The 24,617-nt window shown below is 41.1% G+C and overlaps 1 protein-coding gene across 1 annotated transcript; it reads left to right on the top strand.

The window, feature by feature from the left end:
* The first annotated feature begins 1,695 nt into the window (after positions 1-1,695).
* Positions 1,696-21,764, top strand: LOC147333468 (protein NLRC3-like). The gene is made up of 8 exons (XM_086267089.1): positions 1,696-1,790; positions 7,402-7,652; positions 13,634-13,672; positions 14,334-16,128; positions 16,208-16,381; positions 18,662-18,817; positions 19,838-19,884; positions 20,033-21,764. Exons 2-8 carry the CDS (start codon positions 7,409-7,411, stop codon positions 20,563-20,565), a joined length of 2,988 nt encoding a protein of 995 aa, XP_086123215.1. The 5' UTR covers positions 1,696-1,790; positions 7,402-7,408; the 3' UTR covers positions 20,566-21,764.
* Positions 21,765-24,617: the final 2,853 nt, after the last annotated feature.

Below are 24,617 nucleotides of genomic sequence, written 5' to 3'. Positions count from 1 at the left end.
ACTCTTAAAAAAGGTAGAGGACTTTCCCAAACTCACAAACAAAGACAATGTTAAGCTGCAGGAACTTAGTGACATCTTATTGGAGCCACAGTGTGCTAAACAAGATGGCGCACTCCCAGGACTTGCTTACCTGGAAACAGCTAGAGGAGTCAGGCAAATAGTGGAAAAACTTCCCTTCAACCTACAGGAAAAGTGGACAACTGTAGGAACACAGTACAAGGAGACTCATAGTGTGTCATTTCCTCCGTTCTCAGTTTTCACACAATTTGTCCAGCGGCAAGCGAAAATGAGGAATGACCCAAGCTTTGCTATGTCCAAGGCCAACACCCATGTCCCTTCTCCCACAGAAAAACTGAGGTCTTATAGTCGCAAACCTACTGTGTCAGCACACAAAATGGACATTACGGCAGAGCCGAACCAGAATAATCTCAGTCCAAAGAAAATGGAGGAACCGGATCGCCAGTGCCCAATCCACAAAAAACCACATCCACTCAAAAAGTGTAAGCTCTTTAGAGACAAAACTATTGAAGAAAATGAAAAAGCGAGATAATGCAGATTTTAATGAGCAGATCAGGACCAACCTGTTCAGACCTGTGTTCATATACAACTGTCATGTTTTATATCTTTATCATTTCTGTCTGAGGCCCTGACCTCATTTTTCTTTCTTTGGTATGTTGTGCTGATTCTTTCATTATTTATCCAATAAGTATTTTTATACACATGATGGTGGGGTTTTCTTTTTGGCTTTGCTTCACCACATTTATACAAACACTAACTCAGTGGTGGTTGTCATGGTTCTGATTTTGAGGAAGAGACTACGACTGGTATACAGCTGGGTCAGCACAGATCATTTTATTAAAACACACATTACAGTGTGGGAAGAGCCGGACTTCTTCTTCGTTTGCACAAAGAAAGAGGGCTTTATAGTCATTATGACGTCACACAGTTAGATCTTACTGGAAATGATAACAGTTCCTCGCACTCAAAAAGTTCTCCTTATATGGACCTCAACTGCTACTTTAGAGAAAAACAAGTGTGTATTACATTGTGCATTTTGTGATAGTGTAGCTCTAGACTGTCCTAAGACGACCTTTCTGTTCTTATTAAGTGTGTATGTAAACGTGCGTGAATTACATAACGGTGTGCATGTTGTTAAAGGCCTGAATATGTCCAAGTGACTGGAACAGGCCCTGCTGAACCCACCAGATCGAGAGGTGTAAATACACTGATGGACAACAGCTTAAGCAGATAGAAATAATAATACAGAACAACAATAGACTGATTAAAGTGCTGATACTCTGTATACATTGATATCTTGCTCAGATTAACATAGATGTGATTCAAAGATTATTCTGTCAACTGATTCAACAATGGTAAATGATTAATCAGTGATAATTCTGATTATAACTGTGACCATAGGAATACAGAATAAAATATCTCTTGTCCACATGGTGCAGTACTTGTACCACAACAGATCCCAAGTGCTGGATTTTGGATGTCTTCTTCCAGTGTTTGTTCACAAGTGTTTTATAAAACAGTTTTAAGTGTGTAAGTGACACTGTCCCTCCCTTTAACTGGAAACACAAACAGATCAAACCAGTTTGTTCCAAGAAGTCAACATTCAGGTTTTAGAGACTGAGGTGGAGCCAGCTGTGCTCGACAGGAAGTTCTGAGACTTATTGTGTCAGTGTTTGCAGGTGAGGTGATCCAGCTCAGGTGAAGTGAAGTCTTCAGCTCCACTCTGTGAACTCTTGGATCTGTGAGGAGAACCAGGACTCAGCGTCACTGCTGTAAGTGTCTCTGATCATTCAGCTTTCAATTGTCTTGGAAAGTGTTTCTGTTCAACAGGCAGCAAACATTTTCTCCTTGTTACTGCTCACTGACATCTCAGACTGCTCACTCTTTATCAGAACCACTGCAGCTCTCAGAAATTAAACAGGTTCTAACAGTTTTTCTTTACTGCAAATGCAAATGCAACATGTTTTTCCTTTACTTAACCAGATTCTTACTCTGGATGGCATTACATTGGCCTCCAGTAACACTGTGAGGAACGTTGGAGTCATTTTTGAACAGGATGTATCCTTCAATGCCCATATTAAACAAATATGTAGGAATGCTTTCTTCTATTTGTGCAAAATCTCTAAAATTAGAAATATCCTGTCTCAGAGTGATGCTGAAAAACTAGTTCATGCATTTATTACTTCTATTATACTATATCCTCGCATGTGATTGGCCACAATATGGAGGGATTAGAGACCGGCCCACCAGGTATAATAGGAAAAGTCATAAAGCCTTTGAATGAAAACAGTGTGACAGTGATGTACACAGTCTTGTTGGTATATGTATGATTTCTATAGATTTGACATAAAAACTTGATACAGATAATTATTTGTTAAAAGTGAGACATTTTAAATGAGAATAAGAAAGAAAAGTATTTCTTTGTGCCCCCCTTTTCCTGTTAATGCCACACCTGCCCCCCTGGCAAAACTTTGCTAGACCCGCCCCTGCACAGTTACCAGCTCTCAGCTACAAAGATGATGGGTGGTTATCTTCTGTCCCTCTGTCCTTTACCTTTTCCTTTTCTTCTGACCACCCATTGTCTTGACCATCCAGCTGATACTAGAAAGTAATATTAAATAAATTCTAACAACAACTGATCAAGTTTAAACGTGCTGCTGTTGTTTAGTGCAACATCCGCTGGTTTCCTCTTTCTGCCGCAAAGTGATAAGGAGACGGGACTTACATCAGAAAGGCCGATGTAAGTCCCAGCAAAAGACGCAAACTCAGCAGTCTGCAACAACAGGTGATCATTGATCAGTTTCATGATTGAAGTAGCAACAGGAGAGGCAGGGGGAGAGAATGAGAGAAGAAGAGGCAGCTGTGCAGCGTAACGACAGAGTAACTCCAGCTTTGTGTCTTTGTTTCATTGTAGCTGAAGTTCGGGACAAACTGTGTTCCTTTTCAGCTCAATGCGAAATACGTAATATTTTCTCTGAATACGGGACGATTCCGTTTTTTACGGGACGTTTGGCAACTCTACTAACTAACCTTATGAATAAAATAAAGTTCACTATCAGTAACATCATAGCACCCACCCAGCTGTATAGAAACTCCGTCATGCTAGCTCACGCAGTATGAGTTATTGTAACTGACAGTAAAAAGTCAGCACAAAGAAAATAAACTGCACCTAAACTTGGTTTATATCTGACCCAGATAGACTGCAGGTCATAACTTCTTACCTGAAGTTCAGTTCACCTGACACTCGGACCAGCCACCGCCTCGGGTCTCTCCTCCTCCTGCCTCCCCTTTCCTTCATCCACCTGCTGGCCTCTGTGGAAGCTCCGCCATAGCCACCACCGAACAACTGAGTTATTTTTACAGATAGCCCAGCATCTGACCAATCCACCACCTTTCATTGTTTATACTGTTACAAAAACGAAAAAAAAAAACAAAAAAACATCGGCCTATAAAAACAAAAAATCACCATCGGGCATACCGGACATATGCCTGGTATGCCCGATGGCCAGTCCAGCTATGATTGGAGCATAGCTGAGCCACTGTGTGGGAGCTGAGCAGCAAAAGGAAATTAAGTGAGGAGCTGGTTCTCGCTCAATGGGAGTCGACTCTTCTGATTCACTATAAAGGACTCTCTAAGCACGGCTGTTAGAGCTGATGCTTTTGCACACGACACATTTTGGAACATTACGTTGTGTGTCATGGATACTGTTAACTCCAAATCTCCCGACCACTATGTCAATCTGAGACAGCAAGACCGAGACAAGACCCAGGAATCCGAGACCAAGACAAGACCAAGACCAAAGTCTGTCGAGACCAAGACCACGTAAAAGTGGTCTCGAGACCGGTCTCGAGACAAGGGATGGGTACCGGTATCCGGTGCCATTTGATAGCTTGCTGCGAGACCTCACACCGAGCACATCTACTGCCGGTGTGGTGCCTGTTATCGGACCCGGAGTTAGCAACATCCCCCAAGAACCCAAAGAGTAGTTTCCTGGCCCCTAGCCCTGCCAGTTTAGCTGAAATGATGACGGATGATGATGGCAGCAGAAGCCGTTCTTCTCTGCGTGAGTAGCCTAATGTAAAGTCGTGTGTAATTTACGTTGAGTAGGCTAACCACGTTATTAAATTAATGTATGTAAGGTAAACTAGCAACACCGTCATAGTTACATGTGGGTGTCTTCTTGTTTGATAGAGTGATACCATATGCCCTATAGCTGCAAAAAAGGCTAACATTGTATCTTTTTACAAAAAAAAACAGCTAAACATGATAGGTTTTAGGACAAAGTTTGTTTTTTCCATTGTTTAACCCTTTAAGACCTACCATAGAACCAAGTCCGCCAGAGCTTACTTTATATTTTTACATGCTGTAGTGCCAGTTTTGGGAGCATTTCAAGTTGCTATACATCAATACAACTGTTATCGCCCAAATTTTAATAATATGTATGCATTAAGTCCATAGTAACTACATAAATTGCAAAAAGTGCAATAAACTACAAAAAAATTGAAAATCGTTTTTGTTTTTTTTTACATAATATTATAAAGCAAATCTGCAAAGTAAACAGCATGTGCATCAAAATAAACTATTTAAAGCAGTGCAATTTGAGTTCTAAGCATCCCAGAAACTATTCAGAAAAGCATGAAGTCAAACATGACTTTTAAAAACACCAGTATAGGCTTGTAAGGCTTATAATTAAAAAAGGCCTTACATTTAAGTAAGTAAGTACAACTCCTCTGATTTCATATGCAAAAAAAATTTTTTGCACTAGCTTCTGGTTCTGGTTCTACAGGGATTTAAAAATAGTTACGCAAAATGGAGCGTGACTGCTCCTACCGGCTTTAAAGGGTTAAGCACCGGTTCGAGCACAGTTTAAGCATCTGCACAGTTTTAAAAGTACCGTTTTGGCACCAGTATCGGATAAAACCTAAATGATACCCATCCCTGCTCGAGACCAAGACATCCAACTCTAGTATTGGCTTCCCTTCATTGGCTTCCTCTTAAATCCAGAATTCAAAATCCTGCTCCTCACATACAAGGTCTTAAATAAGGTCTGCAGCGACACTGCAGACCACGCCCTGCCACACACATCAAACACGTAAAATAAATATTTATGCACTTTTGCATTCACTTTTTGGTTTTTGTTATTTTTACTAGAGATGGACCGATCAGATATTACGTATCGGTATCGGTCCGATACTGACCTAAATTACTGGATCGGATATCAGAGAAAAATAAAAAATGTAATCCGATCCATTAAATATCACGAAAGCACCTCACAAAACTTGCAACAGTATGCATCACGTGATAGAGCGGCTGTGGCATGCGGGACCTGTCGGTGGTCTGGATAGCATGTGGAGCTTCGCTAGCAACCCGGCATTTCATCTCCGATAAAGTTATCCCCGAGAGAAGTAAAGCAAGTGTGTAAGTCCATCTCTGAATGTTTGTAAAGCATTCCCACGTTAAGCTTAACGAGCGACTGCCTCTTCTTGCTGCTACTTCAATCATGAAACTGCTTAATTATCAGCTGATCGGCTTTTCTGTCGCCAGTCCGTCTCTCTTGTTTGTTTTTGGTCCACTTTGCACCAGAAAGAGGAAACCAGCGGCTGAACAACAGCAGCACGTTTAAGCTTGATAAGCTGTTGTTAGAATTTATTTAATATTACTTTCTACACCAGGATCTTTTTCTACGTAGCTGACGTAACTGTGCAGGGGCGGATCTAGCAAAGTTTAGCCAGGGGGGCCGATAGGGCATGAACAGGGAAAAGGGGGCACAAAGACATACTTTTCTTTCTTATTCTCATTTAAAATGTCGAGCTTTTAATAAATAATTATCTGACACCCAAAGTTTTAATTTGATGTAAAATGAATAGAAGTCAATTACTGTATATAGTGACTATTAAGTCTAATATATATACCCTAGTAAGCTATCGTACTTTTTCCTTTGGGAAGGTACCATCTGTGCAGTCTGCAATTTTGTTGAAGAAAGATGTTGAATCTATTTAATATTTCTTGAAAAAGAATTGATTTCTGTGCATTTTTTTCACACTGCATCAAATTAGTGTATAGAAAGTCTGTCATGCTAGCTAGCGCGCAGTATGACTTATTTTAACTGATTGTAAAAAGTCAGCACAACGAAAATATACATAATGTCTTACCTGACATTCAGTTCACCGGACACTCGTACCGGCGGCGCGAGAGAGAGAGAGGGGTGTGAAACGAGACAGAGAACCGCTCTCGGTGTAAGCCAGTCGCTCGGCTCCTGCATGTCCTTTCTGTCATACACCGGTGGCTAGCTGCCCTCTGTTGGAGCTCCGCGTTAGCCACCACCAAACAACTCAGTTGTTTTTGCACATCGACCAGCATCTGGACAATCCACCACCTTTCACTGTTTATACCATTACTAAAATGAATCATCGGCCCATAAAAGCGAAAATGTGACTCCGAGTCTGTGCGAGTATTTGAGAGAGACCCGGGAGGTGAAACAAGAGAGAGAGTCGCCCTAGCTGGTGCTTTTCAGCCAAGCGCTAGCTAGCCGGCTAGCTGCCATATGGCAGCAACATCGTCAGAGCACTGTTGCTAATATGGGATGTCTTGATAAAACGAGCAGATACTTGAAGTTTACACAGCTACATTTTTGCCTGAAAATATCTTAAAAGTTTATTTTGTCACCTAAAAACATTAATAAAAGCAATATATAAAACGAAGAGGTGGGCTCCATTGTTTGACTGGCAGAGGTGAGCTATGAATTGTGGGATATGGCGGCAGAGGTGTGCTATGAATTGTGGGATATGGAGTTTTCCATCATGTCAATGGGCCAAAATTTGCACTAAAATATTAATATTTAAAAAAGTATAAAAGTCATAAACCCCAAAAGTCATAGTACACCATTCCAGATCCAGCCGCACAAAATGATATAACATTTGTGAAGCTTGTCTCAAAACTCTGGGGTGAGTTATTAAGTGTGCCTCTTGGCATAGGCACAAATAATAATTATTGTACTTAAGGCACTTCAGGTATCTGTACTTGAGTATTTTTATTTTCAGACTACTTTTTACTTTTGTTCCCTACATTTTTAAACAAATATCTGTACTTTCTATTTCTTACATTTTCAAAACAAATTAATCAGATTTACTAATTCATTTCCCTCTCATTCTGTGAGACTGAATTTAAAATGCAGATAAGAAAATGAAGTGGTGGATGTATCTCTCATTTAATATAAACTTCAAGAAATTAATCAGCCAAGATCAGAAGATTCTAACTAATCCCTAACAAACATTGAAGACTGTGTAAAGAGGAATACTGACTGGATCAACTTTATGGAAAAAAAACGTACTGACTTTGATGTGTTCTTTGTTTATAAATGAGTCATTTTGTGTTTTTCACAGTTCAAAGATGGAGGAACCTGCTCAGACACAACTTCTGAAAACGCTGGGAGATTTGGGAGAAAAGGAACTGAAATATTTTAAGTGGTATCTACAGAAACCTCAGTTACTGGGCGGTTTACCAGTAATCCCAAAGACTGATCTTCAGATGGGTGATAAAACAGAGACAGTGAATTTGATGATCAGCAAATACAAATTTGAAGATGCTTTGGAAGTCACAAAGAAGATTTTGGAAAAAGTCAAGACTCAAACAAGTCAGTAAGGGGTAAACAAAATAACACGAAACATGAAATTTTGGCTGAATTATGTCTTGATGCCTGCTTAATCATCCATGTAAAGAAATCCCCAAAAGGTTGATTCTGTTCATCATTCATTCTGTTCGTCATTCATCCAAGTGACTTCTTCAGTCTCAGCTGACTGCAGGTTCCCCCAATCTTATAAAGAGTACATTTGCACAAAAAATGAAACCAGCCCACTGTATGAACAATGGGCTGTGAGGTCAGTTCCTTGATCATTTATATGCAAATATAAAAGTCTCAAATTGATCAAGGAGCATTTTCCCTTTTCACGTAAATGGCCTCTTTGACTCCGCGCTCAAACCAGCGTTCCTCCCTGTCCAGGATGTTACATCCTAATCATTGAAAGAGCGTCCACTGGCCTTTAGGTGTATCCTCTTAGCCAGAGGTTGTTTGGTTTCCCTGATGTATGAATCCTGGCAATCCTCCTGCACTTAACAGCGTACACTATGTTACTCTGTTTGTGTTGGGGACCCGATCCTTGGGGTGGACCAGTTTTTTGCGCAGCGTGTTTTGAGGTTTAAAAGCCATGGAGATGCGGTGTTTAGAGAAAATGCATCTCAACTGTTCCAATACTCCTGACACATACGGGATCACTAAGCTTTTTCACTTAAGCAGCGGTTGTCCTTCTCTCCTGGATCATCCTGGAGCTTCCTTTAGGCGCCTTCTCAGCTTTGACAAATGTCCAGGTGGGATAACCACATTTACTCAGGGCCTTCTTCTTTATGGATATGCAATATTAGTTGATGTTCTTCCATAAATCCAACAATGAACATGTAACAAGGAACGTAATTGAAAAGAAAATAACATAACAGCTTCACCCATGGTTAAACCAACAACTAATAAAATACCATTGTGAACATTATGAACCCCACCACCGGTCCTTGTTGGAGGACGCTGAACAGACAGGGAAACTGACTTGCAGGGGCAGAACATGGCTGTGATGATGAACTGGTGCTGGTGGGGGGGGGGGGGGGGTTGGCAGACAGCACCAGGAGAGGATGCTTTAAGTGCAGGTGATTATGCATAGCAGATGTTGTAAGATGTTTGATATCTCTGCCTCTGCTGATTTGACTTTTGCACACAATACATAACAGTTTGGTTTCATCTGCAGCGCTGAAAGTAAAAGACCCAGGGAAACTGAGTTAACGAAGATAAGATAAGATAACTTTTATCAGTCCCACACGTGGGAAATGTATTTCATCACAGCAGGAAGTGGACAGTGCAAAAGTTAGATAGCAAAAATTTGAATACAATAAGAATAAAATACTGTACATAACTGTACAGAATACAATAGAGTAAAATAAAATACTTTATACAGTGGAATAATATAGAATAAAATAGACAATAGGATAAAAATAGAATACAAATTCTATATACAACTGAGTAAAAAAAATAATTAATTATAAAATATTAAATAATAACAATAAAAAACAATAAAAATCCGTAAAAAACATAAATTTCACACCCAAACCTCAACTCTCGCAGCCCAGTACCAAACCACTCATGGACCAGTACCGATCCATGGCCCGGGGCTTGGGGACCGCTGGTCTAAATTGCCGAGCTAACAGAGCTCCATAAACAGAGCGAACATGAGAGCACCCGACTGCATAACGTCAGTAATGCAGCATAACTGATTAATCTCCCGATCTTCACCAAAGTTATAAACTGCCTCTGAAAACCAGTTAAGGTACAAAACAATCTATTCAACAAAAATAGTGATGCAGTTCAGTCTTTTATCACTCAGCTGTGCCGTCTCAGTTGCTGTGTGGAGCAGCCGGTGTCAGTCACTTTTTTGCACGTCACTCACTCACTCACTCACTCATCCGGTCATGCACTGTGGTCTCATAAGGAAACTCATCTTTCTGATATACATTTTTTCTTGTTCCCGAATACAAATATTTTTTTAAAGTATTTGTGTGAAATAAGTATTTGTAAAAAACACATTATTTGTGCATTTCCGAATACCGTATTCGAGTTCACCTCCACCCCTATTCTGTGGGGATGGTGTTCTCTCTGTGTTGTAGTTTCCAGATGACACCCACTTTATGCTCCAGTGGATGATGAGAGTCAAACTTTAAATACGTATGTGTAGGTTTACGGTACACGTCAGCTTTTAGATGTCCCCCATTCAAAATCTCACAGTCTAAGCAGGCTAACCTGCCACTTTTCATATCCTCCCTGGTAAATTTGATGTGTCGGTCTACCGAGTTAATGTGATCCATGAAATGTGGTAGATCCTGAGATTTGATTTTCACCCAGGTGTCATCCACATACCTGAACCAATGGCTTGGTGGTGTTCCAGGGTAGGATAGCAAAGCCCTCTTTTCCACTTCTTCCAAGTACAAATTAGCCACGATGGGTGAAACTGGGGAACCCATGGCACACCCATGTTTCTGCCTGTAGAACTGACCCTTGTATGTGAAATAGGTGGGATGAAGACACAGTTCCAAAAGCAAACACACTTGGTCAGTGCTGAGAGTGGTCCTGTTGCTGAGGTTGGTGTCATCCTGTAATCTCTTATGAACTACCTCCAACGCTTCCATGACTGGGATGCAAGTGAAGAGAGATGCCAACCATCCCTTTAACGTTAACTAGTAATGACTTCATGAACTTCTTCACAAATAAAATTTTTATCATTAGAGAAAAAATGACCAATAATCATCCCACAGATGTAATATTATCTACAGCTACTCTTAGTACCATTGATGTTAAGTTAGACTCTTTTTCTCCAATTGATCTTTCTGAGTTAACTTCAATAATTACTTCCTCCAAACATCAACATGTCTTTTAGACCCCATTCCTACAAAACTGCTCAAAGAAGTCCTGCCATTAATTAATTCTTCGATCTTAAATATGATCAACCTATCTCTAATGATCGGCTATGTACCACAGGCCTTCAAGCTGGCTGTAGTTAAACCTTTACTCAAAAAGCATCTCTAGACCCAGCAGTCTTAGCTAATTATAGGCCAATCTCCAACCTTCCTTTCATATCAAAAATCCTTGAAAGAGTAGTTGTCAAACAGCTAACAGATCATCTGCAGAGGAATGGTTTATTTGAAGAGTTTCAGTCAGGTTTCAGAGCTCATCACAGCACAGAAACCGCTTTAGTGAAGGTTACAAATGATCTTCTTATGGCCTCTGACAGTGGACTCATCTCTGTGCTTGTCCTGCTAGACCTCAGTGCAGCGTTCGATACTGTCGACCATAATATCCTATTAGAGCGATTAGAACATGCTGTAGGTATTACAGGTACTGCACTGCAGTGGTTTGTATCATATCTATCTAATAGACTCCAGTTTGTGCATGTAAATGGAGAGTCCTCTTCACACACTGAGGTTAATGTCTGTGAAGGTTCTCAGTCATCCAGGTCATCGTAGTCAAAGGAGCTTGCAAAGAAAAGCGTCTGGACTTCTTTAAGTTGCTTGAAGACGTTTCACCTCTCATCCGAGAAGCTTCTTCAGTTCTAAGGTCAAATGGTGGAGAGTCCCAGATATAAACCTAGTGGGAGTTTCCCCCCACAGAGGGACAAAAGGACCCCCTGATGATCCTCTAATCGCCTGAGCCAAGGTGTGAAATTGGGTGTGGGACCCAATCAGCCAGGGTTTCGGGTGTGTTCATTGTGAAACCTGGCCCCACCTTATCATGTGATTTCCTGAGGTCAGATGTCCCAGGATGTGAGTGGGCGTTAAGGCGTCTGGGAAGGATCTCAAAACTGGATTATAGATGGCAGAGAGTTGGTGTCGTAAACCCCCGCCTCTGTTCAAAGATGGTCGCTCACAGTGGACATAGATGCTTCTTTCACTCCTCTTTCAAACCATCTGTCCTCTCTGTCCAAAATGTGAACATTGGCATCCTCAAAGAGTGACCTTTATCCTTAAGATGCAGATGGACTGCTGAGTCTTGTCCTGTGGAGGTGGCTCTTCTGTGTTGTGCCATGCGCTTGTGAAGTGGCTGTTTGGTCTCTCCAATGTAGAGGTCTGGGCATTCCTCGCTGCACTGTACAGCATAGCCAAACATCAGGATAAGTGCGTCGCTGAAGATAGTGATATGGCCATTCACAATTGCCTGGTCCACAGATAACATGAAGTGCTCGGCTGCCAAAGTAGAGTTTCCTGTTGTGTATTTGAACAAGAGACAAAGGGACAAAAAAAGACAAGTCCACACATGACTCAAACAACAAACTGCAATGTTACAACTGATGTATATCAATATACACTGGCATGCAGTTTGGGCCCCCCGGTCAACTGCAAGGAGTCCAAATTTTTGCTGTGGGCCCTTTCTTTTTCTGTTTAAAAAAAAAAATATGAAAATGATTTTATTTAAAATTAAATGTCATCTGTAACTTTATGCCATTTGGAAATTATTTCATCTTCCACTTGCTTAACTGTTCATATGAATCAAAATTTTGACCATAGGTGCCCAAACATTTACATTAAAGCACCACAACTGTGACAGTCGTAATCTTTTGACATCCTTAAATGCAGCACAATACTCGCCTTTACAGCTTACTGAATAAATTTGAGAACTCACGCCACTAATCTGCAGAGGAAGAAAAAAACCTTATAAATCATGAAACCTTCCAAAATCCAAATACAGGCATGCAATGTACGTTTATATGTAGTCAAATAATTCACCTCATCTGCTTAGGTCTACTACCTCTCTACAAAATAAAAGAAAATACTTGGCTTATCCTTTACATGTCCATTACATTTTACAGGGCAAAGCTAGCACAGTGGGCTACTTCTATTTCCCTCACTTCATCACGCAGCACATGTTGGTGCACACGAGCTAGAGTGGAACAGGTCGCCTATTAACTCTTAAGTTGCATACTTAATTTCACATTAAGACAAATGCATCAGTGGCAGCTGTTGTCGTGGGGCCCCTAACGGGTATTAGCGGTGTAGAAACTATCCGCGTAGCAACTGCTGTGTTTACACGGTCACAGAAAGCTGGCAGCTAACAAATTATCAAACAACAACTCTGCTAGCCAGCAAGCTAGCGGCTGGTCTAACTACACCTTATACTGACGGATGGCATGCTTTGCCTGCATAGCTAGGGATTCCATGCCTTTTACCGTCTCAGTAAACTATGAGCCATAGTGGTCAAGCAATTCCAAGTTAATTCTACTAAGCTGAGTTTGATATACTTGCCTTGCAGCAGTGCATGGATGATCTTTCACCAACGTCTCTCTTCCTCCGCGCTTTCCAAGCCATACACGTGACCTTGTGGTTGTTAGTTCAAATTTCTCATGTTGTTATGTGTCCCAACATCCAATAGCATGTCACACTTTTTTCATGACCGTGTCCTTACCCCAGGTGCAGAGGCCTATCTCTGTTCAGGAATGTTGTAAATACTTTGAGATTTATATTAATTGCAATTCCTACCTCTACATTTATTTTTAAAAATATATCATTAGCACAGTGTGGCCGTGCAAGGTTTTATATGTTTTTTTTAGTTTTTATTCCTATTAGTTATATTTTCACTTTTTACCTCTGAATTATTGAAAAAGAGCTAGATGACATTTTCAGCAAAATTATAATTCAAATACTCATTTAATAATTAATTGTTCTCATTATATTTTAGATCATTTTAATTATATTTTTCCATAGTTTTACATTTGAATTTAACAGTTCAATCTTTCAAATAATGGACAAATATTTGTGAAAGTATTTTAACAATCTAAATATGCATATGTACAGAAAAATATATTTAAAAAACAAGAGAATTATGTTTTATTACATTTACAGTGATTTTATGTTATTTTACATTTGACATATAAAATCACATTCTATTTATGTAAATTTAATGATATTGTAGGAAAACAGTACAAAACTGTAACATACGCAGTAAAATACTTTGATTTTACAATTTGGTTTTACAGTGTGTGTCTGTATATAACAAAAGACCTTTTCATAATTTCAGATTTCCTTCAACAGGTAAATTTTCACAAGTTGTGGTGAAACAAGGTAAAGAAGGTAAGAGTTCAAGATTTCAGCAGTGTGAAGTAATATTGTTGACAATATATAACATGCCAGAACTATTAGTGCCCCTATGAAAATGTACTTCCCAACTGCGGCTTTCTCTGTTTTGTTGTCCTATTTCTCACGCTTTCATCAATTTAAATTTTACAAGGTTTCTATTGACTAGATTTCTTGTCAGAGGGGGATACTATGAGATGCTGGCAGGGTGAGAAATAAAGGAAAGAAATCTAGCTCCCCATGCCCCACTATTACATTGTGTTAGTGATATGTGACTGTAAGTGTTATTCTTTCTAAAGAGCTTGGGTCAGTCTGAATTAAAATTTAGTTTCTGACAAGTTAGCGTTCCCTGTTGAGATCATTTAATGCACAGTATAAATGGTCGTAATTTAGATTTCTAGTATTTCAGATGTTTTTATTCTGCTTATGAGCTGACTCCAGAAAAGTTCTTATCATAGTTTATATGAAAATCAAAGAGTTCAGTATGTTTGAAAATGTGTCAGAGTAAAGCCATCCATGATAGATACAGTCTGACTTCTGTTTCAGAATTCTTCAAACGTGTCAGATAGGCTGTGCATGTTCAGTTAATGCAGAAAGTCAATGACATGACTGTTTCTGTCTTATTGACATCTACTTTTTAATATTTTTGTTCAATAAGAGGCTCTCACAAAGTGTCAGCATGAGCTCAAAGCTAAGTTGAACAAGAGATTCCTGCATTTGTTGGAAGGGATTGCAGAAGAAGAAGACCCAACCCTCCTGAATCAGATCTACACAGAGCTCTACATCACAGAGGGAGGGACTGCAGAGGTCAATGATGAACATGAGGTCAGACAGATTGAAACAGCATCCAGGAAACCAGACAGACCAGAAACAACAATCAGACAAGAAGACATCTTTAAAGCCTCACCTGGAAGAGATGAACCAATCAGAACAGTGCTGACAATGGGGTTGGCTGGCATTGGCAAAACAGTCTTAACACAGAAATACACCCTGGACTGGGCTGAAGACAAAGCCAACCAGGACATCCAGTTCATGTTTCCATTCACTTTCAGAGAGCTGAATGTGCTGAAAGAGGAAAAGTTCAGCTTGGTGGGACTTGTTCATCACTTCTTTACTGAAACCAAAGAAGCAGGAATCTGCAGCTTTGAAGACTTCCAGGTTGTGTTCATCTTTGATGGTCTGGATGAGTGTCGACTTCCTCTGGACTTCCACAAAACTACAATCCTAACTGACCCTAGAAAGTCCACCTCAGTGGATGTGCTGCTGATAAACCTCATCAGGGGGAAACTGCTTCCCTCTGCTCGCCTCTGGATAACCACACGACCTGCAGCAGCCAATCAGATCCCTCCTGACTGTGTTCACATGGTAACAGAGGTCAGAGGGTTCACCGAAACAAAGAAGGAGGAGTACCTTAGGAAGAGATTCAGAGATGAGGAGCAGGCCAGCAGGATCATCTCTCACATCAAGACATCACGAAGCCTCCACATCATGTGCCACATCCCAGTCTTCTGCTGGATCACTGCTACAGTTCTGGAGGATGTGCTGGAAACCAGAGAGGGAGGACAGCTGCCCAAGACCCTGACTGAGATGTACATCTACTTCCTGGTGGTTCAGGCCAAAGTGAAGAAGGTCAAGTATGATGGAGGAGCTGAGACAGATCCACACTGGAGTCCAGAGTATTGGGGGATGATTGAGTCTCTGGGAAAACTGGCTTTTGATCAGCTGCAGAAAGGAAACCTGATCTTCTATGAATCAGACCTGACAGAGTGTGGCATCGATATCAGAGCAGCCTCAGTGTACTCAGGAGTGTTCACACAGATCTTTAAAGAGGAGAGAGGACTGTACCAGGACAAGGTGTTCTGCTTCATCCATCTGAGTGTTCAGGAGTTTCTGGCTGCTCTTCATGTCCATCTGACCTTCATCAACTCTGGACTCAATCTGCTGGAAGAACAACAAACAACCTCGAGGAAGCCTGAAATAAGAGAATCTGCTGAGAAATACTTCTACCAGAGTGCTGTGGACAAGGCCTTACAGAGTTCAAATGGACACCTGGACTTGTTCCTCCGCTTCCTCCTGAGTCTTTCACTGCAGACCAATCAGGATCTTCTAGAAGGTCTGCTGACACAGACCAGAAGTTGCTCACAGACCAGTAAGGAAACAGTCCAGTACATCAAGGAGAAGCTCAGTGAGAATCTTTCTACAGAGAAAAGCATCAATCTTTTCCACTGTCTGAATGAGCTTAAAGATATTTCTGTAGCAGAGGAGATCCAACAGTCCCTGAGATCAGGAAGCCTCTCCACAGATAAACTGTCTCCTGCTCAGTGGTCAGCTCTGGTTTTCATCTTACTGTCATCAGAAAAAGATCTGGATGTGTTTGACCTGAAGAAATACTCTGCTTCAGAGGAGGCTCTTCTGAGGTTGCTGCCAGTGGTCAAAGCCTCCAAGAAAGCTCTGTAAGTAAATATACACTCATCAATCAAAAAATAACTTTTTCATCATTGTTTATCAAGAATTCTCTTATTATCTCCATAGATTGAGTAGCTGTAACCTCACAGAGAGAAGTTGTAAAGCTCTGTCCTCAGTTCTAAGTTTCCAGTTATCTAGTCTGAGACACCTGGACCTGAGTAACAATGATCTTAAGGATGCAGGAGTAAAGGCTCTGTTTGCTGAATTGGCAAATCCACCCTGTAAGCTGGAAACACTAAGGTCAGATGACATTTCAGTTTTTTATTTTGTTTTTTATGTTATGAAGGAGGTGTTACCTACTAATACAAATCTCATTCATGATATAATGTGATTTAAACCTATTGTTGTTATCACTCTGTGATATTTCAGATATTTCTAACATTATGGCTTTTATGTACAACTAATCAATGTGCACCCAAAATAACAAGCTACTTTAAACACTCAAAATCCACGATTTAGTTTATTTCCAAACAAATTTGAACTTTTTAATTTTTCTCATATAGGGAAATGTCTGATGGGATCTGAAAGAATGTTGAAATGGTGATAATTATATCTTAAAAATGTATTAAATTAATTTAAATGAAGTTGTATAATTTGAGGAAAAGTGATGGGAAAAAAATTAAGAAAATCTCACCACAATATATATATATATATACATAGATAAACATGAAATTATAATGTACAGTCAGTATGGTTTCAGACCAATCAGATCAACATCCATGGCATTAATGGAACTAATTAAAAATATCACCAATAATATCGATCAAAGACAATGTACAGTTGGTGTTTTCATTGACCTAAAAAAAATGCTTTTGACACAATTAATCATGAAATATTACTTGATAAACTGGAGTACTATGGCATTAGAGGCGTGGTGCTAGAGTGGGTCAGGAGTTATTTGAGAGACAGGCAACAATTGTGAAGGTTGGTGAATATCAATCAGTACCTGGACATTGTTTGTGGAGTTCCACAGGGGTCTGTATTGGGACCAAAACTGTTTATCCTGTACATTAATGATATAAGTAAAGCATCTGATATATTACAGTTTATTTTATTTGCAGATAATACAAATATTTTTTGTGCTGGAGAGAATTCACAACAGCTTATGGAAATTGTCACACAAGAAATGATTCAACAGAAAACATGGTTTGACAGAAACAAGTTATCACTAAATTTGAATAAAACTACATTTATGTTATTTGGAAATTAATAAAAAGATACTGGAGCAAAATTGTTGATAAATAATGTTGAAGTAGAGAAAGTTTCTCATACAAATTTTCTGGGTGTGATAATAGATAACAAAATCTGCTGAAAACCTCACATAAGAGCTAAACTGTGAAGAAGCATCTCTGTTATGAGTAAAGCTAAACATCCTTTGCCTTCCAAATCACTCCAGGTACTTTACTGTACACTTATACTGCCATATTTGGAATACTGTGTGGAAATCTGGGGAAATACATACAATACTTCACTGCAACCGTTATGTAAAATTCAGAAAAAAGCAATCAGGATGATTACTAAAGCAGGAGACCACACTAACATTATGTTCTTGAAATTAAAATCCTGAAGTTTATGGATCTTGTAAAATATAAACTGCGAAAATTATGTAGAAAGCCAGATATAATATCTTACCAGGAAATGTACAGAGGGTTTTTTTGACAGAGAAGGGGACTATGAATTGAGGGGAAAATGAAATAAAAAATCTGAAGACTCTTAAAGCACGGACAAAGGTTAAAACCTGTTGTGTTACCATTTGTGGGGTAAAACTGTGGAACAGCTTTGCTGTGGATCTACAGCAATGTTCCAGCATTAGTCAGTTCATAAAGATGTTTCGAAAACTGCTTTTGGAAGAATACGAAACGGATCAAGTTGATCACCCGTTGTCAATGTAACTATCCTAAAATGTATATATCATTGTAGCTATAGTAATACATGTCCTTCATTCCTTGTTTATTGTGTGGGGTAAGTGATGATGGGAATTAGGGGTAACAATGAACAGTGGGATTTAATAGAATGTTGAGCATGGGGTAGGGACTAATAAGTATGTTATACTTCTTTCTACTCTATTTCGGACTCATTGTAATATGTCATTTAGACTCTATTTTATTTTATTTATTTTCTTTTTTGTTTTGTCTGAGCACATACATGTGTGTATTTGCATATATATTCGTATTTATACATGTAAACACAAGTATGTGTACTTGTATATATTGTTTTTCTGTATATGTCTGAAATAAAGATACAATAATCAATAACCAATATCAGTATTGACTGAGACACTGAGATAATCCAAAAATATTAGCTAATTTAAAACTTGATTGGAACAATACATCTGAATGAAGTTACGTTAAAGTAACAGAATGCTGGGAAAGTGGTAGTAAATAGAAACTGGCCGTATCAAATATTTGAATGTTGTGTTCCCATTATAACTGATTCTTTGTTTACCCGAGATACAGTTTTTTGGGGGTGAAAATATGAAAGGAAAACCTTCTTTTCTGTCTGTTTTTTTCATGTCTTCAGTCTTTCAGGCTGTCTGATGACAGATGAAGGCTGTGATTTTCTGGCTTCATTTCTGACCTCCCACCCCACCCATTTGAGAGAACTGGACTTGAGCTACAATTACATAGGAGACTCAGGAGAAAAGCTGCTGAACCAGCTTAGACTGGAGAGTATGAGGTAGTAGAGTGTGAAACACTGGAAACATTTCATCTTGGTAGCATTTTGTATTTCAGTAAATTTATTAGATCTGGGAAGTAATTGTCATAGTACGGAAACACATTTAAAGGTTCCAAAGAGGTAAACCTATTTAGCAATGTTTTGAGAGTCCTGCTTACAATAGAATCACGATATTATGGATGGTAAATGGCCTGCATTTGTATAGCGCTTTTCTAGTCATTAAGGACCCCAAAGCGCTTTACACTACATTCAATCATTCACACACACAGGCATGGCTGCCGGACACAGGCACCACCGGGCCCTCTGACCACCACCAGCAGGTAAACATGTGGTTAGTATCTTGCCCAAGGATATTTGGCATGCAGCCAGGAGGCAGCCTGGGATCGAACCACCGACCTTCTGATTAGTGGCTGACCTGCTCTGCCACCTGAGCTACAGCCACCCAGGATATTATTGTAGCGATCGTGGCTCAAGATATGGCAGTTCATCTTATAATTGGAAGGTTGCCGGTTCGAGCCCCGGTTCGGACAGCCTTTGTGTCGTTGTGTCCTTGAGCAAGACACTTCACCTGACTGCCTACCGGTAATGGCCAGAGGGACCGATGGCGTGATATGGCAGCCTCGCTTCTGTCATTCTGCCCCAGGGCAGCTGTAGCTAGAACTGTAGCTTGCCTTCACCAGTGTGTGAATGTGAGAGTGAATGAATAGTGGAATTGTAAAGGGCTTTAAAGGTCTCGAAAAAGCACTATATACATGCAATCCATTATTATTATTATAGCATACAATAATATATACAATTTAGGGTGAAAAATGTAGGAAACACTCTTAGACTAGAGGGTTTTAGTAAATCTGATTGTAGCTCCTTGGTCTTATTTGCAAGCGATCTGGTGTTGGTGAGGAAGATAGATGAGAGCGTCTCGCTACATTCCTTTATCAGTGTGTAACAGTGTGTGTATGAGAGCCATGTAATGTCCATGTGTGCATGCTGACTGTGCTGCTCTGACCCCCCTCCTCCTTTCAGGGTGGAGCCTGCTGGAGTCCGATGGTTGACACCAGGTCTGAGGAAGTGTAAGTGTGTTTTTAATGGGATTCATGAAAACAAAGCAGCACACATTCAACCATCTTCATCATGTCAGAAGTCATCATCAAAGTGTCAATCAATGAACAGATGATGGATCAATAACTGCAGCTGGATTGTGTTTGTTCTCTCCATCAGATTCCTGTCAACTCACAATCGACACAAACACAGTGAACACAGAGCTCCAACTGTCTGACAACAACAGGAAGGTGACACGTGTGGAGGAGGTTCAGTCATATCCTGATCATCCAGAGAGATTTTTTTGTCATCAGCTGCTGTGTAGAAATGGTCTGACTGGTCGCTGTTACTGGGAGGTCGAGTGGAGAGGAGGCGTTTCTATATCAGTGAGTTACAGAAGCATCAGAAGGAAAGGAGTCGGTGACTGTGTGTTTGGATACAATGATCAGTCCTGGAGTCTGAGCTGCTCTGATCGTGGTCCTCAGTCTGTCTGGCACAATAGAATAAAAACATCCATCTCCTCCTCCTCCTCCTCCTCCTCTGTCTCTAACAGAGCAGCAGTGTATGTGGACTGTCCTGCTGGCACTCTGTCCTTCTACAGAGTCTCCTCTGACACTCTGATCCACCTCCACACCTTCAACACCACATTCACTCAAACTCTTTATCCTGGGTTTAGTTTCTGGACTCCTGGTTCCTCAGTGTCCCTGTGCTGAGTGGAGTGTAAAGAGTGTCTCCTGTTACAGAAACACTCTGACTGTTGAACAGATAGTTCAGTCTGTACATGTCTGTCTCTTTCACTCACAAACACGTTTTCAGATTCATGGATTCAATCAGTTGATGTTTGAAACTCTTCTCAATGATTCCTTGTAAACTTCTTCCTCTTCAGTCCTTTAAAGATGGAAGCTCACATTATTCCAGGATCCACATGTTGTTTTTCTGTCTTTTTCCACTCAAAGCTTCACAGTGAATATCAGTATGTTGTGTTTCTCTGAAGCTCAGTTTACTTTAAACCGTTTAGTTACTGCCAGCTATCTTCAGGCTTGTGCTGTGGAGACCTTATCAGTGCACCTTGGCTCTCCTGTGAATGAAAATGGAGAAAGCACATTAAAGGACTTTAACAGACTGGTAGAAAACCCTTTCTAACATGTGACTTCCTGTTCACCTGTTGCTATGAGAACATTATTGCATTAACTTCAAATACATATTTGGAGTGCAAAACTGTTATAAGTTATATGTAATTGCGATGAGTCGATATTATGTTTCTCTGTGAGTTTTCTTTATGTACTACATCCCCTTTGTATTTAAGGCAGACTATGGGTGTCAGAAATTGCTAAGGAAAATGTTCTAAACACTTCTTCAGTAAAGACTCAGAGAAGAGAAACACACAGAAGTTCTTGCTAGCAAGGGCAGCCTCCAGACTGAGACTCGCACCGAGAAACTGCCCCGGTCTTTATTTATACTTCAGTGAGCGTTTGTTCTTTACATTGGAAGTGTGTGTGCGTGTGTGCGTGTGTGTGTGTGTGTGGGGTCAGAGTGTGGCCCCATAAACGACTTCCCTTAACCTGCTGGTCTGGAAAATCTAACAGTTCATCTATATGTAAAGAAGCACTTAAACTAAAACAGACATAGCTACGTTAATCCTACCGTAAAACAATAAGACAAAGTACGACCTCTCTCATGCTCCTAGGATGTGGGGGTGAACACCCTAGAGTGTTACAGACCTCCTAGGATGAGACATTCCTTCAATATCCCACCAACTATATACTTCTACACACAAATGATTACATGCAGCATTCTACCATATGCAAACTTATATCACTAAAAGATTATACTGACTACTAAATACAATTTTCCATTGACAGAAATCTTCCCAAATTTCTCCTCCTGACTGTATCTAATAAAGTATGTCCATTCTAACTGAGAGTTGCTGTGTTACCTTTGTTATAAACTTGCATTTTATGTGTTTGTTTTGTGCAATCAATGCATTTGTTTGTGTTAATTGACCAATCCCTGCTGCGATCGGTGCGTGGTTATACAGCTCCAAAGTGACTGGTTCCAGCTGGAGAACCCGCCTATTAAATGGAGGCAGAAGCACTGCAGCAAGAGAGATGTCCATCATTTGCTAAGAATCTTGGAGGCTCTTAATCATGTCACTCAGGGGTGTGAAGTTCATCATCACAGCTGTAACACGATTACGTGACCGTAGTGGTAGAGGAAGACCACTGGCTGTTCTGGAGTGTGGATCAAAGAAACCATATTTGCCTAATGTGGATCTGAACACTGCGATACACAATCCACTCATGATCAGCAAGGCATACTGCACATCTGACAACAGGCAGCTCAGTCCAGCTTCTAAGCTGAGAAAGGTATCTACTGCTTCCTCTGGAGGTTCTCCAAATGCCCCATACCGGGAAACCTACAAGCATCAACTTTGTCTGGCAGCTCATCGGTTGCCAAATGAATACTGTCAGGGAATCTTTTCCTGGCCTCTTTGTACATCACATCACCTTTATCCAAGACCAGATGAAGGTCAGCTGTAGTCATGTTTTCATTCTCATGAAGGAAAGCAAGAAATGTGAGTGAGTTACATGTGCACTCACTGTTTCTGGAGTCTCCATATTTGGGATGAGCCTGGCTGTGAGATGCACAGACATGTGTTACAGAGGGCTGGTTTTCAATGTTCACTCTTTCTGCATGAGATGGTCCTGCCACATCACTGTGATGGCCTATTTTCACAAAATCAGCATAACCCACCTTGTCTCTGCAGCGCAGGCACCTGAAGGTCTGGCCCTTGCCTCAAACACCAGAAAGAAGTAAACCCATACTCAGCATGGATAGCAGCTTATGTCTAGCATGCGCGCCCAACAAAAGTGTTAGCGGGATTAACTGATTAACTGCTTTTCTGTAGACTAATAAGTGGAAGTGGAAGATGAAAAGGGAAAAACAGCGAATGAAAGGATACCTAAAAACAGGAGGAGGGATCCTTGTCTGATAAGATGAGTCCGATATGCATTGGGGCTCTTCTTTCCTGTATGTAATTTGTGTGTGTTTCTGTCTGTGCTTTAATGCTCTTCACCCTGGGGTTTCTATGCTTTTTGTTTGTTTTGCTTGCTTTTAATGTTATTTCTGCTTTTACATGTACTGTTCTGCTGTTTGTATGACACTGTGTAATAAATAACTGATAACAACTCCAGAAAAGGCCTGAAATACATCACCAATTACAAAGGCAATGGGATAAATACGGATATATGGACATCTCATTAGCAGAGAAACTTAAGCCTGCGCCGACCAGCTGACTCCTGTGTTCACCAGAGGATTCAACCTCTCCCTGTCACAAGCCACTGTCCCTCACTGCCTGACATCATCACCAATAGTCCCAGTCCCCAAGTCCACCATCATCAGCAGCCTCAGCAACTACAGACCCATCGCAACTACAGACCCATCACACTACAAAGCCAGGGACACTGCGCCGATCAACGCCGACTCTGCATTCACCAACGAGCTGAATCGGTTCTACGCCCGTTTCGAGGTTAGCCAGGCAGCTAATGCTATCTACTGCCTGACTACCGAGGACAGTGACGTCATCAGCGAGAGACCGGTGACCAGCATCGCGGAGCATGACGTCCGAGCGGCACTGAGGAGAGTGAACACAAGGAAAGCGGCGGGGCCAGATGGCATCACCGGCCGTCTGCTGTGCTGCTGTGCCTACCAGCTAGCAGGTGTGTTCACTTACATCTTCAACGAGTCCCTGGCGAAGTCTGTGGTCCCCACATGCTTCAAAAGATCAACCATCATCCCTGTGCCCAAGAACAGCAAACCCTCAACCCTGAACGATTACCGGCCAGTTGCACTGACCTCGGTAGTAATGAAGGTGTTTGAGAGGCTGCTGAAGAACATCATCTCCTCCTCCATCCCAGACACCACAGATCCGCTGCAGTTCACCTACAGATCCAACAGATCCACAGAGGACGCCATCGCCCACGTCCTGCACACCACTCTCAGCCACGTGGACAAGAAACAGGGTAACTATGTGCGAATGCAGTTTGTTGATTACAGTTCAGCATTTAACACAATAGTGCCCTGCAGACTGTTCACAAAGCTGAGGCATCTGGGACTCAACAGCCGTCTGTGTGCATGGGTGTTGGACTTCCTCACTGGCAGAACTCAGGTGGTGAGGGTGGGCAGGTGCTTCTCCAACAGCATCACCACAGGAGCACCTCAGGGATGTGTCCTCTCGCCACTGCTCTACTCCCTCTACACTTCAGACTGTGTGGCCACCCATGGCTCCAACACCATTGTGAAGTTTGCTGACGACACAGTGGTATTGGGTGCCATCTCCAACAACGATGAGGCGGCCTACATGGATGAAGTGAAGAATCTGGCATCGTGGTGCCAGGACAACCACCTCCAGCTGAACGTCTGCAAGACCAAGGAGCTGGTGGTGGACTTCAGAAGGGGTCAGCACAGAGACTACAAGCCCATTATCATCAATGGAGCTCCAGTGGAGAGGGTGCAGTCCTTCAAGTATCTTGGTGTCCACATCTCCTCAGACCTGACATGGGCTGCCCACATTCAGGTTCAGACCAAAAAGGCTAGGCAGCGCCTGTATCACCTACGACAACTGAGGAAGTTCAGGGTCTCTCCAAAGATCCTCAGGATTTTCTATACAGGCGCTGTGGAGAGCATCCTCACACAGAACATGACATCGTGGTTCGGGAACAGCTGTGTGAAGGACCAAAAAGCTCTCCAGAGAGTGATCCGTACA

Source organism: Aulonocara sp. 'chitande type north' Nkhata Bay, linkage group LG3, assembly GCF_057382095.1.
Source record: "Aulonocara sp. 'chitande type north' Nkhata Bay isolate Kocher_YH1m ecotype deep benthic linkage group LG3, A_spYH_male_GT1.1, whole genome shotgun sequence".
In the NCBI taxonomy this organism is placed as follows: Eukaryota; Metazoa; Chordata; class Actinopteri; order Cichliformes; family Cichlidae; genus Aulonocara; species Aulonocara sp. 'chitande type north' Nkhata Bay.
The sequence above is the reverse complement of the archived record's forward strand: the minus strand, read 5'-3'. Positions and strand labels throughout refer to the sequence as shown.

Excerpts from the sequence above, each read along its gene's own strand:
- LOC147333468 (XM_086267089.1), top strand. The coding sequence starts at position 7,409 with ATGGAGGAACCTGCTCAGACACAACTTCTGAAAACGCTGGGAGATTTG. Across the intron at positions 18,818-19,837 it reads CTTAGACTGGAGAGTATGAG|GGTGGAGCCTGCTGGAGTCC; the intron begins GTAGTAGAGTGT and ends TCCTCCTTTCAG. Across the intron at positions 19,885-20,032 it reads GACACCAGGTCTGAGGAAGT|ATTCCTGTCAACTCACAATC; the intron begins GTAAGTGTGTTT and ends TCTCTCCATCAG.